The sequence below is a fragment of the Crocodylus porosus genome, unplaced genomic scaffold (genome assembly GCF_001723895.1).
Source record: "Crocodylus porosus isolate Cpor-Errol unplaced genomic scaffold, CroPor_comp1, whole genome shotgun sequence".
Taxonomy (NCBI): domain Eukaryota; kingdom Metazoa; phylum Chordata; order Crocodylia; family Crocodylidae; genus Crocodylus; species Crocodylus porosus.
The window spans coordinates 4,795,895-4,809,742 of NW_017728914.1; the positions used below are offsets into that span (position 1 = coordinate 4,795,895).

General features: G+C 42.0%; 2 protein-coding genes across 2 annotated transcripts in view; one reads left to right on the forward strand and one right to left on the reverse strand.

Moving 5' to 3' along the window:
- CTNNA1 (catenin alpha 1) overlaps positions 1-13,848 on the reverse strand; it is a 157,320-nt gene that overhangs the window by 69,922 nt on the left and 73,550 nt on the right. The window lies entirely within an intron of this gene.
- LRRTM2 (leucine rich repeat transmembrane neuronal 2) lies at positions 9,482-12,228 on the forward strand. Its single transcript, XM_019534837.1, has 2 exons — positions 9,482-10,017; positions 10,365-12,228. Exons 1-2 carry the CDS (start codon positions 10,014-10,016, stop codon positions 11,909-11,911), a joined length of 1,551 nt encoding a protein of 516 aa, XP_019390382.1. The 5' UTR covers positions 9,482-10,013; the 3' UTR covers positions 11,912-12,228.

Below are 13,848 nucleotides of genomic sequence, written 5' to 3' on the forward strand. Positions count from 1 at the left end.
TGGGGGAGTCCCTGTTCCCCTGAGCACTACCAGGAGTGACTAGAAATAACGGTCACAAGCTGGCAGAGGGTAGATTCAGATTAGACATCAGGAGGCGCTACTTCACGGTCAGGGCAGCTAGGATGTGGAACCAACTTCCAAGCAAAGTGGTGCTGGCTCCCACCCTGGGGGTCTTTAAGACAAGGCTAGACGAACACTTTGCTGGGGTTGTTTGACCCCAGTACTCTTTCTTGCCGTGGCAGGGGGTCGGACTCGATCTGCTCAGGTCCCTTCCGACCCTACTATGAAACCTCAACAATGCAGCTCAAAAGAAATGCATGGTATTATATCCTATTTTACCTTAACAAAGATAAAAAGCCAAGCATTTGATTATTTTTAAAGAAATATAATTTTACCTCTCACATAGTCTATAAAATTGTTTCAAAATTAAAGCAAAACTGAAATATTTCCTTCAAGCTTGTTAACTTTATCTGGTATTCTGGCATTATAGTAAAGAAGCTCTAGGAAATGAGGAATAAAGCAGCTTTCACAGGATTTCCTAACAACGAAGATGTCAGAAGAGCAATGTTGAGACAACTGCACCTGCAACCTGCCATCCCATCTTTCAAGCAGGACTTGCTGTAGCAGGTCTCAGCTGCCAACACAAAATCATAAGCCAACCAGTGATAACCAATTAAGACAAAAACACTGCATACTGGGACCTGCAGTCTTGATGAGTCACATTTGTATAAAAGATCAATGCATCCCGTGGCTCATCTTGCACAATTCCAGTGCAGTTCTGGCTACATAAAATCATACAGTAAGGTCAGACAAAAGCACAACAATCATCACGGATCCTGGTTTTCTATGTTTTAAAATTGGAAATTTTCTGATTTAAAACAAAATGGAAAATTCTGATTAAAACCCCCCAAATCCACATTTCTCCATGATTCAAATGAAACACCACTATATATACAGGTATCAATTGAATGCAATGTGTTATTGACATATTTACAATTTTAAAGTAATTTGGATGCCTAACAGTGCCTTGAATCACTATAAAATAAATTCTAAATACCTATAAAATGTTGATGTTTGATTTGGGGTTTTTTTTTATCATGGAAAAATCAGAGCTCCTCCTGCCCCTTTCGCTCACCAGGATGTGGGGTCCAACTGTGGCTGCTCCCCCAGCCACCACTGCTTTGAGGTGCTGCATAGCCCTGATATTCTGGTGCCCTGACCCATGCCATTGTCACGCATTCCCCACCCGCAACTCACCTGGCCCTGCGGATGCCCCTCGCTCCGTACCCCCCCCCCAAGCCCTCACCCCTCAGGCTACGAGAAATATGAGACTAGAGACCTGGGTTTGCAGCCCTTGGCCCCCACAGCAGCTCCTGAGCCCTAACTGCCACCCATGGGAGACAGAGCAGTGTGAGGAGCCCTGCTCCCCTTCCCCCAAGGATAGCACAGGTGAAGTAGAGCCTGTGGGGGCAGCAGGTGCAGGCTGCCCACTGTAGGCTTGGGCAGAGGGAATAACCGGCTCTCTGCCACTGCATGCACTGCTGGGGTGGGGCATGGGGGACTCATGCCCCCCAGATTTGTGGGGGCTGGGTGCAGGCTTGGGGCTCCCTCCCCCGCTGCCCTCCCTCTGGGGCCTCTGTGGCGCAGTGGGCAGGACCTCGTGCAGCAGGTCAAAGCAGGGCTGTGCGCTGCTGTTGTGAGCCCCATGGTGTTATCCCTGCTGCCACTAGGCGGGCAGGGGGTGTTTTGCCATGGCAGTGCAGGGCTCCCAGCAGCAGTGGCACTGAACTGCCCTGCCAGGTCCCACCCACTGGGCTGTGGAGACCCCAGGAGAGCAGCAGAGCAGGAAGCCTGAGCCTGCAGCAAGCAACCTGCCCCTGCCCCCCGTACACAAATCTGGGTGGCACATGCCCCCCATGCTCTCCCCAGGAGTGTGTGCAGCAGTGGGGAGCCACCCAAAGGAGCCATCCTGTCCCCCAGACAACCCACCCAGGTCCTGCTCCCTACCTGGGCCCTGCAAATACGCATTCCAGCCCCGGGCTCCATACATTGCCTGGGCTAGGCAATAGCCCCAGCCTCACCCAACTCCCTCATTATGGGGGCCCCAATTCCCCCCCGCACCTCCACGCAAGACTTACCTGCAGAAACTGCTCTCCAGGCTGCCCGATGGCCATGTGCATGTGGACATGTGCACATTCACATGGTAACCCCTACCTGACCACCCTTCTCCTGCTCCTCTCAGCCAGCCTGTAAGGGGAAACGCACTGTTTCCTGTGTTTTTCTCTTTTGAAGGAGAAAAACCGTGTTTTCTTCCTTACAATGAGAAAATCCACGTTTTATCATGACAAATGGAAAACCTAGATCCCTGATGATCATCTAAAATGAGCTCCTGCATAATCCCAGCCAGTGATATCTGAAATCAGCTCGACAACTGTGGCTGTTAATAATTGATTTATTTTAGACACTCTAGTTTATTTTAAGTCTCAATATGTTGAAGTTCACTACACTTGACTAATACATTTGAGAAGCTGATGACCCTCATTGCTTTAAAAACAAAACCAAACAAAAACACAGCATTCCTTATTTCTCCTTTGAGCTTTCACTAAGTCAAGTGTACCCATGAAACTACAGCACAAAAACATCTAATTCAATTGTTTCACTTGTGCATTGGATTAAAAGGATTGATCAAAGTGAATCCTGAATGTCTGAGTTCACTAACAGGATTATTAGTTAACCAATGCTATCTCATAAACATTAGACATTAGGGCTGGAAGGGACCTTGGAAGATCATCAAGTCCATCCCCCATCATCGAGTCCAGCCCTTTCTTCTCAGAAGAAAATATCAGTGTTGTGGTCAAGTATTAAAAGCTACTGATGTGTCTAATAGACTTATTATGGTCCTGTTGGCTTAGTCCATCATTAGCAGGGATCCTGGTTTTCTCCATTTAAAAATCCAAAATTCTCTGATTAAAGCGTGCACACAAAAATATCTGTGTTTTTTCATGATTACAATGAAACGCCACTATACAGTAAAATTCCTGTTAACCACCATGAGTGAGGAATGGAAGGCTTCCAGTAAGCTAAAAGTGCTGGTTACCTGAGGCACAGGTTTCTGGCCAGACACAGTGGGAAGGGGGGGCAGGAATCACCCTCGGAGCAGGAGGGTCCTAGCTGCACCCTGGCAGCTCCAGCTGCAGCCGTGCCCTGGGTGTTAGAAGCTGCAAGCCCCCCATCAGAGGGGCAGGAGGAAGAGCCTGGCCCCACGCTCTGTGGCAGGCACTGCTCCCAGCCACTCTGCATGAGCCCTCAGGGCTGCAGCCACTGCCCAGGGGCACAGGACTCTTGGCTCTCACGCTGGCCGAGGCAGAAGGTGCCTGTGCCAGAAATCGGGTGTCCCCCCCACCCCCATGTCCGGCCATGTGCCATTCTCCCTCTCCCCCCAAACGTTGGGGCAGCCCAGCCGCAGGCTGCTGCAGGAGGGGAGAGGGGCACACATGCGGCCAGGGAAGAAAGCGGCGTAGCAGGCAGGAAAGCACGACCAGAGTAGCACCGGGGAAGTTGCTGGGCTGGGCTAATCATGGAAAAATCAGAGCTCGTCCTGCCCCCTTCACTTACCAGGATGTGGGGTCCAACTGCGGCTGCCCCCACCCTGCTTTGCAACTATTAAAATATTTACTATTTCCATAGGAGCAAAATGATTTCAAAGCCACTGGAGTGTTTTGCTGTTGGACCTACAGCATAGGGGCTTGTGTAAAATAAGAGAACATCAGCTATTACCATATTTACCTGAATCCCGGATGACTTAGAAATATGTACGTATATAAAAATATATTCAAAGACAACCCCTGCCCCCCAATAGTTATATGTATACATGGAAAATTATACGTGTTAAAATTATAACACATATAATTTTCCAAGTATAGAATCTATTTAGTGGAAGGTCACCTTAAATTTGTTCCCCTCCTCCCCCTACTCTGACAGGGGAAGCAACAACACCCAATACTCCTTGCTCGTAGTCTGCCGCACCCACCACCTGTCCCTTGTGCCACTGGCCCCCTCCCAAGTGACTGACCCCCACAATGGGCTGAGCTTTCATGCACCCCACCCCCGCCCATCTCCTTCATGTGTCTGTGTGTGGCCCTGGCCCACATGACTGCTCATCTGCCCCCAACCCACTCCCCTCCCTGCAGCCTCTGCCAACCTCTTGCCTTCCCCACCTGTGCCTGTCACCCTATCCCCTGCCCCCTCAGTGCCTGTGTCTAACCAATTCTCCGCCGCCTGTTCACCCCTGCCCACCTCCACTCCCACTTACCTTCTGCTGCAGCTCTGGGGTGGTCAGCAGCACCAATGCCCCAGCTTGACTCCAGCCCAATCCAGCCAGGAACAAGTGTTGGCAGCTCCCAGCTGTGCTGGCTGGGGGTGGAGACTTCAGAGCCGGAGCAGAAATTAAGGGGGAAGACAGGGGCAGGCTGCTCAGTTTCCCCTGCGCTGCACCTGCTCATCTTCCCCATTCACCCCCCCCCCACACACACTGTGGTTTCCTCTATGCTCCCCTAGCTGACTCCTTCCTCCCCTTACCCCCCCCTAAAACAAGCCATCCTGGCCTGGAGCAGGCAGCAGCTCAGCTCTGGCTTCAGCCCCAAGCTCAGGGCCAAAGCAGGAACTGAGCAGCTGCCTACCCCAGGCCAGTATTCAGATCCAAGATGAGGTTCCTCCACCATGCTGACAGGGGGTGGAAGGAAGAGGGGTCAGGAAGAAACAGGCTATATCTTAGATTCAAATAATGATTGAAAATACCACGGTTAAAAAAACCCTAGACTCAGAATTCCCTTCAATTCACTGTGGTAGTACTCATTGGAAGGCAAGTAAAACCAAACAGCGTAGTAGCCAGAAAATTATGAGCAAACGGAATGTCAGCACAGACCTACTGCCTATTGTGCATTAGGGGCAGCTATTTGCAGATGGTTTGACTTTGAGAAATCAGCACTCTTGACTGACAGCTGTGCATCTGCCAGCTTCATTCTAGATTGGAGGTTTTAAAGTAAAAAAGGATGACCTTTTAATAGGTATGGGGAATTCAAAAAATACAGTTAAGGTTGGAGGAGTCATCTATTTTTGTCAATTACAAAACATTTTTTCCTCTTTCTTTGAATAAAACAAATCATTTTTTTAAGCTTACTATTTCACTATTTTTTAAACACTATGAGGTCTATATGCTGGAAGTGTAGAAGAAAAAGTAGAATTGATAATGAATAGCTGTCAAGTCCTTTAAAAAAAACCAAGGATTAGCAACATGCACCAATACCCAGAAACCTACTGCATTTTACTTGATGATAGCAGTAGTTCTTTAAGCAGAGAATTCCCATATAAAACAAGGATGGATACAGCTTTGAAAAACAGAAATTTCTCAGTAGAAGTTCACTTAGGTACAAACTCAGAAACCTTCACCTCCTTTCTGATCCTTAATAGCAGATCTGTAATGAAAATTCCTGTTACCAAGATAACATTGCATTTATAACTATTTTGACTTGTAGACTGAAATATTAGCTAACTGAACCAGAACTGTATTTAATGGAGTATATTTGTGAAAGGGCTTTTTTATTTTAGAAGAGTGTTTGCAAAGTAAGCAAACTGGGGTATTCTGAAAGGAAGGTCTCAATTAGCGAAGTAGTCAGGTTCTCTTGTGCTTGGGATGCACTTTCCATACCTCTTTCTTTACTAAAAAGGATGACCTTCCACTCACTCACTCCTATAGGCTTACTGATGGCAAATCTGACAATAAGCAGCACCACTGGATGGATTCATGGTGGAGCAGGAAAAGTGATGATAAGAATTTCAACAGTATTTTAAAATCTGGGATCCAATGATTCTGTAAGGGCATATGCCTCCAAATTTTACTGCAAGTTAAGTGCAAGGAACCGCCTTCCTGCTGATCTACATAACAAAACACAGTACCAAGTATTTAGCTTAAAAAAAATTGTTCCTTGCCTCTTGTACAGCTTTCCCGAAGTCTCACAATAGTACTCATATTCAGTCCCAGATGTTACCCCCCCACCATTTTATGAGTTGAGTCCTAATTGCTTTATCTGCCCCCAAGTCCAGTACCAAGGGAGGCATATCCTACTTAGTTTGGTAGAGTTAGTACCTTGTGGAACAGATTAAAAATCTGCAGCTTTTGCCAGGTAAAGCAGAAGGTTAAAAGAGCAGGTGACTGATAATTCCTTGTGCTACAGCCAACTTTGTTTCTCTTTCCGCCACCCCATGTCATGGAAGCCAGTCAAATCAAACCAATTTATGAAGCCTCTCCACCACCTCCTCACTCCCATCTGCTGCATTTGAATAACCCCTGTATGCAGCTCAAAGAGTCTGGAACTCGATACACTTGTTCACTGCCATTGAATCATGCATTAACTTACTCAGGGGGGGTTGCACATATGTGTTCTCCCTTTCCTTTTAAAGGGGCTTATCACTACTACGGTTTCACTGTAGTACACTCAAGTAGTAGCATGTGCACAGTAATTACTACAGCCAACATCTATACTTTTACTCCACATTCTGCTAGCTTTCTTTGCCTTAGTGACAACAATCAAGCAAGAGAGATTCTTAGCTTAATTTTAGCAAAAAACAGTAGCTAATATGTTTATACTACTCTGAAGTGTCAGTGTGTATTAAAAATGAGTGCAGTCATCTGACAGAATACTTCTGTTCTGTCTAATAACATCATGCCATATATTTGAGTACAATCATTGTGCCTTTCCTTGACGCAGCAAGGTAAATCTCCCCAAAAGCTAAACATACAAAAAGTCATCCAGCTGAGAAAATGCCTCAAGTGAAATCTATAGCTCTTCTTATTATATTAGGAACGCTTCCACCAGATGTCAGCATAACTAGATGGCAATGTTAACCTCAGTGCTTTCTTTTTCTGATAAGTACCTTTAACCACCAAATCTAGTTCTTGGAAACAAGGATACTGGTTCAAGAAGTTCAGGGGTATTAAGTTTCTGGTATTACTAGTTTTGCCACTTACATAGACAGAAGTGCTATTCCCTCGCACACCATTTTAGTTTCAGCTTCAAGTACAGAAGTTGCCAAATGGTACTGTTAAACATAACCTTACAATGTTTTTCTTAACATACAAGCAAGATTTCAATCTCAAAATAAATGCTGTATTGTTAGTTGTGCAAACAGCTGGAGTTTCTTTTCTGCCTATAGTTCCTAGTTAAGACAAAGCTGCTCTCTGGGAACTTGACATCAGTGCATGGGTTTCAATTTTTTCAGGAAGACCTATATGTACACTATATGAATAATCTCCAATCCACTAATGGTGCAAGGGGAAACAATTTCAGTTTAATTAAAATCCACAAATACTCCATTCACTAACATGCAAGGTGTTAAACACGCGTCACCGTTTGGCACAGGAGCAACGTGCTCTGCACAGAAACAGGAAGCAACTTTGCTGCATTTGGACAGTAACTCTTCCAACATTAGAGTAACTTCACATATGAACACCATAAACTGGTACCATTAGCCACACAATACCGATTAGAAAAGTAGCACAATTGCTCTAAAAGGGTTCTTGGGTTTGGGTAGTTGCCATCAACAGACAGAAGAGCAACAGTATCAAAACATCTTGACTATTCACTGCTATTAAAACACAGAATACCACACTTCTTAACTTGCATTTCAGTTAAATTACAAATTACACATTTCAAAAGAGATATTTCTTTTTTTATCGGACTAGTCATATTATTGTGTAGTGGGGTCCCTTAAGATAAAGAGCAATTAAGCTCTTAAGCTGGGTATTGTCTGGTATACTTCATGTTCAGTAAATACTGAACATGGAGATCACCATTTCTAAACAGGCTTGTATGATCTGTTTGTAACTAATGCTTTCAGCCTAAAACAAACAATAGCTTAAAATGTAATACTTTCAAGGCAGTATGATTTAGTTTCCTTTATCTCTGAAGATTATGTTTTATGGCTTTTCCTCACAGTCCAGCTTCTACTTGACATGTCAGTGAATTCACCTCTCCATTTAGTATAAATTAGGCTGCCAGAGAAATGATGGATCAGGGACAGTATTACAACGTCACTGAAGGATCAGACAGAATGAAGCAGCAGGTAGAAAAGCAGCAAATCTTTGTTTAAGCAAAACTACTTCAGACTAGAAAATATCTTTTCTCTTAAACCAGGGTATTAAATAGGTCCTTCTTATCCAACCTCCCAAAATCTCATAAAATGGGGTTACATTAGTTTTAAGGTTTTCAGACCCAGGATCTATGCACCAAAACTAATTTCATGCCATTGTTCTTCTTTTTTAAATACAGTAAAATATATTGTGGGAAGAGGTGCATTTCCTCTTGTTGCACCATAGCTTCAAGTTCCAGGGTTGGGAGGGGGAAAAAAGTTTATTCAAGCAAACCGAAGTGGGAAGTTAGACAACTTTGTTTCCATTAATATGGCCACAGCAGCCATTTGACAAAGACCAGACAAAGTCTATCAATTTATCCTTACTATGAGTCATCATGGAAAAGCGCGTTTTGTTGTCCTCTCAGTGGCTAATAAAATGATAAAAAGTTCCACAAGCACATCCTTGCTAAATATGGTTGAGTGGGTATGCTCCTGACAGACACCTAAGTCAGGAACAATGCAAACAGAGAGCTCTGCAAACTTTCTGCATGCACCAATCCATCAATCATCTTCATTCAAAACATGTAACACTCCTATTATTCTGTTCAAGGTTTTCTTTAAAACAAGTTCCCAACGAACCAACTAGTGTGCGCTTTTTACTATGAACAGAAGTTGGTGACAAAAAGTAACCCTTAGATACCTCATTTGACCTCAAATCAGATTTGAGAACCACATCCACCCACTTCAATGGCAAAACAAAACATGGGGGAAAGAAGACTCAGAGTCCCCTCCTCCATTCAAATGAGAAAAGTGTAATTTTGAAACTAGGGAGAGATCTAACTGGACATTTAAGGAAATGTCCTCTTATATTCCTATACAAACATAAGATTTATTTTTCCCCCCAGAGAGCATAATTTTGTTATGTGGTCATATGAACAGCTTCACTATGCTTCCACAATATATCTGCAGCATCTACAGAAATCACATTTCTGCACTTTAATGAAAATCACATTTCTAAGACAAGAAAGGAATATAGTGGCATACAGCTTTAAACTGGCCAGCCTCTTTCATCTCCTTGAATACTAATCAGCAGTCTAAGATTACCATTCAAACTGTATGTAGTCATGCCTTAAAGTTTTTTTGTGCACAGAAAAATACAATATAAAACTGGTGGTAGCAAGCATTGAAGACACTTCACTCTCATAGCTGAACACTATTTTTTGATGTTGTCTGAATACATCTAGCAAAGATCTAACGCAGAAAAAATTGATTACGAGCTATTCCTATTCCCTGAATGGTAGGGGCGAAGTGTTCCCGTAGTTGATTTTTCCTCTATCAGTAGTCTTTAACACGATCACAGCATGCATCACAATGCTTTAAAACAGCAAAGCTTCTGGAAAACCCAAACAAAAAGGAACGTCACTAGGTGACGTCAGCCTATATACAGTTCTGTGTGGTCGCAGCACATAAGCAAATCCATTCTTGTACCGTTTCCCTGAAAAGCTTTTCAGTAAATGCACTCATGCTACTACCGGAGCTTCTCTCAGCAATAAGCCGCCCATCTGCCATCAACAAGTTAGGACTAAAAGAACCCACAGCTGCGGAAAAAGAAAACGTGAGCTTCAATTAAACAGCTGAGCAGTCACAGGAGGAAAAACTTACATTAAGAATTGAATTACAGACCTGTCACAGGAAATCAAGCCAGCAAATTCAAAAGGAATATTTTAAAGAGAGCACGGTGGATTCATTTTTGCACTAATATCGAAGGACACTAGAAAACAGTAAATTATTCAAAGGCTGTCTCTTACATTAGAGCCTTTTACAGATTCACTGCGTTGAGTCTAAAACTACGACTGAATGCAACCTCCAATGTACTCAAAAGAATGGGTAAGTTTATACGTTTATATATATTGCATATGAAGAATGAACAGCTATGATTTAGAAAAACCACCTAGATACTAAAACTATATATAGTTTCAGAATGGAACCCTCTAAAGGTAAAGGTATTTTCAGATTGTCACCTTTGTAATCTTCGGTAACGTAGATAAAGATCTCTCTCAAGGATAACAACCAAGTACTTGGTATTTTGTAAGTTAGTTCTTACATTTAGAATTAGCTTTTCAAAAATGCATGAAAATGTTATCTGCAGTGAAATCTTTCACCGTAATGTTTTAAGTGTACATTATCTGACAAGAATATCCTATCTTGTTGTTTCCCTAAATTATATTCTGCAGGCTTACATTTCAAGTGGCCATTAGGGGCTCCTATGCTGGCAGCACTATATGCAATGAGTATGGTTTTAAAAATGCTGCCTGCCTTGGGCATGGCATGTCCACCAAAATGTCGCTGTGAGAAGCTGCTCTTTTACTGTGACTCTCAGGGGTTTCACTCAGTGCCAAACACCACTGAAAAGGGCTCTCTAGGTTTGTCACTGAGGCACAATTATATTTCTGAACTTGAAAGGGATCAATTTGCAAGCTTCAGTCAACTTACTTGGCTTCACTTAGATCATAATCAAATTTCAACAGTCAGAGAAGATTCTTTTCAAGGACTGTATAAACTTAAGGAATTAATCCTAAGTTCCAACAAAATCTTTCACTTGCCAAACACAACTTTTAACCAACTGCTTAACCTGCAAAATTTGGACCTCTCTTTTAATCAGTTATCTTCTCTGCATCCCGAGCTGTTCTATGGCCTTCGTAAACTGCAAACCTTGCATTTACGTTCCAACTCCCTGCGGACTATCCCAGTTCGCCTCTTCTGGGACTGTCGTAGTTTGGAGTTTCTGGATTTGAGCACAAATCGCTTGCGAAGTTTGGCTCGCAATGGATTTGCAGGATTAATCAAATTGAGGGAGCTTCACCTAGAGCACAACCAGCTGACAAAGATTAATTTTGCTCATTTCCTACGGCTAAGCAGTCTGCACACGCTCTTCTTGCAGTGGAACAAAATTAGCAACTTGACATGTGGGATGGAGTGGACCTGGGGCACCTTAGAAAAGCTAGATTTGACTGGAAATGAAATCAAAGCCATCGATTTGACAGTTTTTGAAACAATGCCTAATCTTAAAATACTCCTAATGGATAACAACAAGCTAACCACTCTGGATTCCAAGATCTTAAATTCACTTACATCTGTAACTACAGTGGGCCTATCCGGCAATCTATGGGAATGCAGCCCAAAGATATGTGCATTAGCCACATGGTTGAGTGGTTTCCAAGGTCGGTGGGAGCACTCCATACTCTGCCACAGCCCAGACCACACCCAGGGAGAGGATATTCTAGATGCAGTTTATGGCTTTCAGCTTTGCTGGAATTTATCAACTATTGTTACATCCATGGCTACGACTTACAGAGTTCCAACTACAGAGTATACAAAAAGAATAAGCTCGTCTAATTTCCATGTGGGAGACAAAGAAATTCCAACTACTGCAGGCATGATCACTACCACTGAAGAAAATTTCCCTGAACCAAACAATGCCATCTTCACTCAGCGGGTAATTACAGGAACAATGGCTTTATTATTTTCTTTTTTTTTTATCATTTTTATAGTGTTCATCTCCAGGAAATGCTGCCCTCCCACATTAAGAAGAATTAGGCAGTGTTCAATGATTCAAAACCACAGGCAACTCCGATCCCAAACAAGGCTACATATGTCAAACATGTCAGACCAAGGACCATATAATGAATATGAACCCACCCATGAGGGACCCTTCATCATCATTAATGGTTATGGACAGTGCAAATGTCAGCAGCTGCCATACAAAGAATGTGAAGTATAATATCTACAAGTCATCAAAAATTAAACCAGATAAGTAACCTATTTTAAAATTGTAGGAGACCTACATAAAATTCTAATTTTTACAAATGCTGACATAAAGCCTAATTTTCCAAACTACTTAATGGAAACATTGTTTATGGAGTGGTGCAGTATTTTTAAGTTTTTTTTAAAAATAAACCCATAATATTTTCAGTGTTAAAGAAGCAATGATTACATTAAATTTGCACTCCTAATGTTTGAAAGTCTAAAAAGATGCTCACCTCAAGATATGTAAGATGTTTCATGTTATGTAATTATATGACTATGTGTAAACATTTATACTGAAGTCTCCATATTCTACTTTTTCTAATGAAAACAGTCTGAATGAAAGGAATATGTTCAGAGCTCTGCAAGGGAACATGCATTACATTTGTTCCATTGTAGCTATTTGATCCCATACATTCCAGCTGGCTCAGTTTACTCTAAGGTACACTAGGAGGAACATTTTCCTTGTGTAATAATTTGACTCTTAAATATACAAACAGTTAATAGCAGGTGGGGTGGGAAGGGAATTTCAAATGTTTCAGATGCTGGTGAATTGGTTTTAAATATTGTTTTCCTACCTCCATATTGACAGTCCAGCTTGCCTAAATATACCTTTGCTAAAGATCATGACAAAATTCATAATGGAGCAGGTTACAAATTGACCAGAACCACACTTCAAATGCCTACACAGTATCCAACACTGCTTATTTAGAAAGGTTCAATACAATGCAATCAACAAAATATTAAGTGTGTTCCACTCTCATTATATCTCTGGTTTGACTTTATAATGGGCATAGCTTTTCATGAAGAACATTACTTAGGACTAGGAGTGAAGGATGTTTTAACAACTTCTTGCATGTAAATAGCCTAAATGCAAGTTTTAATTAAAAGTAAATATCAACTGTGGGGCAAAAAGGGGCCAGGGAGGGAAGAAGCCTCTCCTTTCCTCCTCCCCTAGCTGATGCTTCATCCTGCCTGGAAGCTATTTTCATGCACTAATGCGACTGGTTTCTCTGGAGACAGAATTAGCCCTTGCAATACGAGGTTTTTCTTGTCCTATTCTTCTGAAAGCTCCAAATTTTCCAATTTTGTGTTAGTTAGTAAAAGGCATTCATTTTTTGAATTGCCAAGGTGTTAAGAGTATAATTACAAAGGAGCTTCCTAAAAGACGTTTCATTTTCTACTTGATCAATATGAGACAAATTTAAGATGGTATACAGTTTTTAAAAGAACAGTTACTCCTTGCAAATCAATTTTTTTTATCCAGAAACAGCAAGCATTACTTGCACTGTCTCACAAAATTACATGAAAATATGTGAAGATCTATATACCCAGTAAGGTATAAAAAGAAAAGGAAAAAAGTATGGTATTTTTAAGATGACTGCTCAAATAACAAATACTTTAACCAACGTGTGTGTCTGTGTCTGTGTGTGTGTGTGTGTGTGTGTGTGTGTGTGTGTGTGCACGTGCATGCGTGTTAAACAGTTACCAGCATAAACAGCTAAAGAAAGGAAATTCCTCAGTCTTGACGTACCTTGAACAAATCAGTAATTACAGTATGTTAATTATGTGCTGCAGTAAACTATTCTGCAAACTTTTCAAACAGATAATCACTGCATAAAATCTTTATTTTTCCACTCTGCTTTTATATTTTCATATTACCACTTAGCAAGGTATTTAAGGTACAATTATACAATGTTTTGATATTTTGTTGTGAGAAGAACAGGTCTGTGATGACTATAGCAAGATAAGGAAGGCTTTAGTTAAGATCTTTCATAAAGCTCAGTGAACTACTGTTTTGGAAGGCATCTATTTATTAGAAAATGTTTATTTTTCTTGCTTGGTCTCCTTGGCTTCAGTAAAGGAGTAGGATTTTCCAAAAAGATACCTGTATTTAAAGCCCCAAGCCATTCA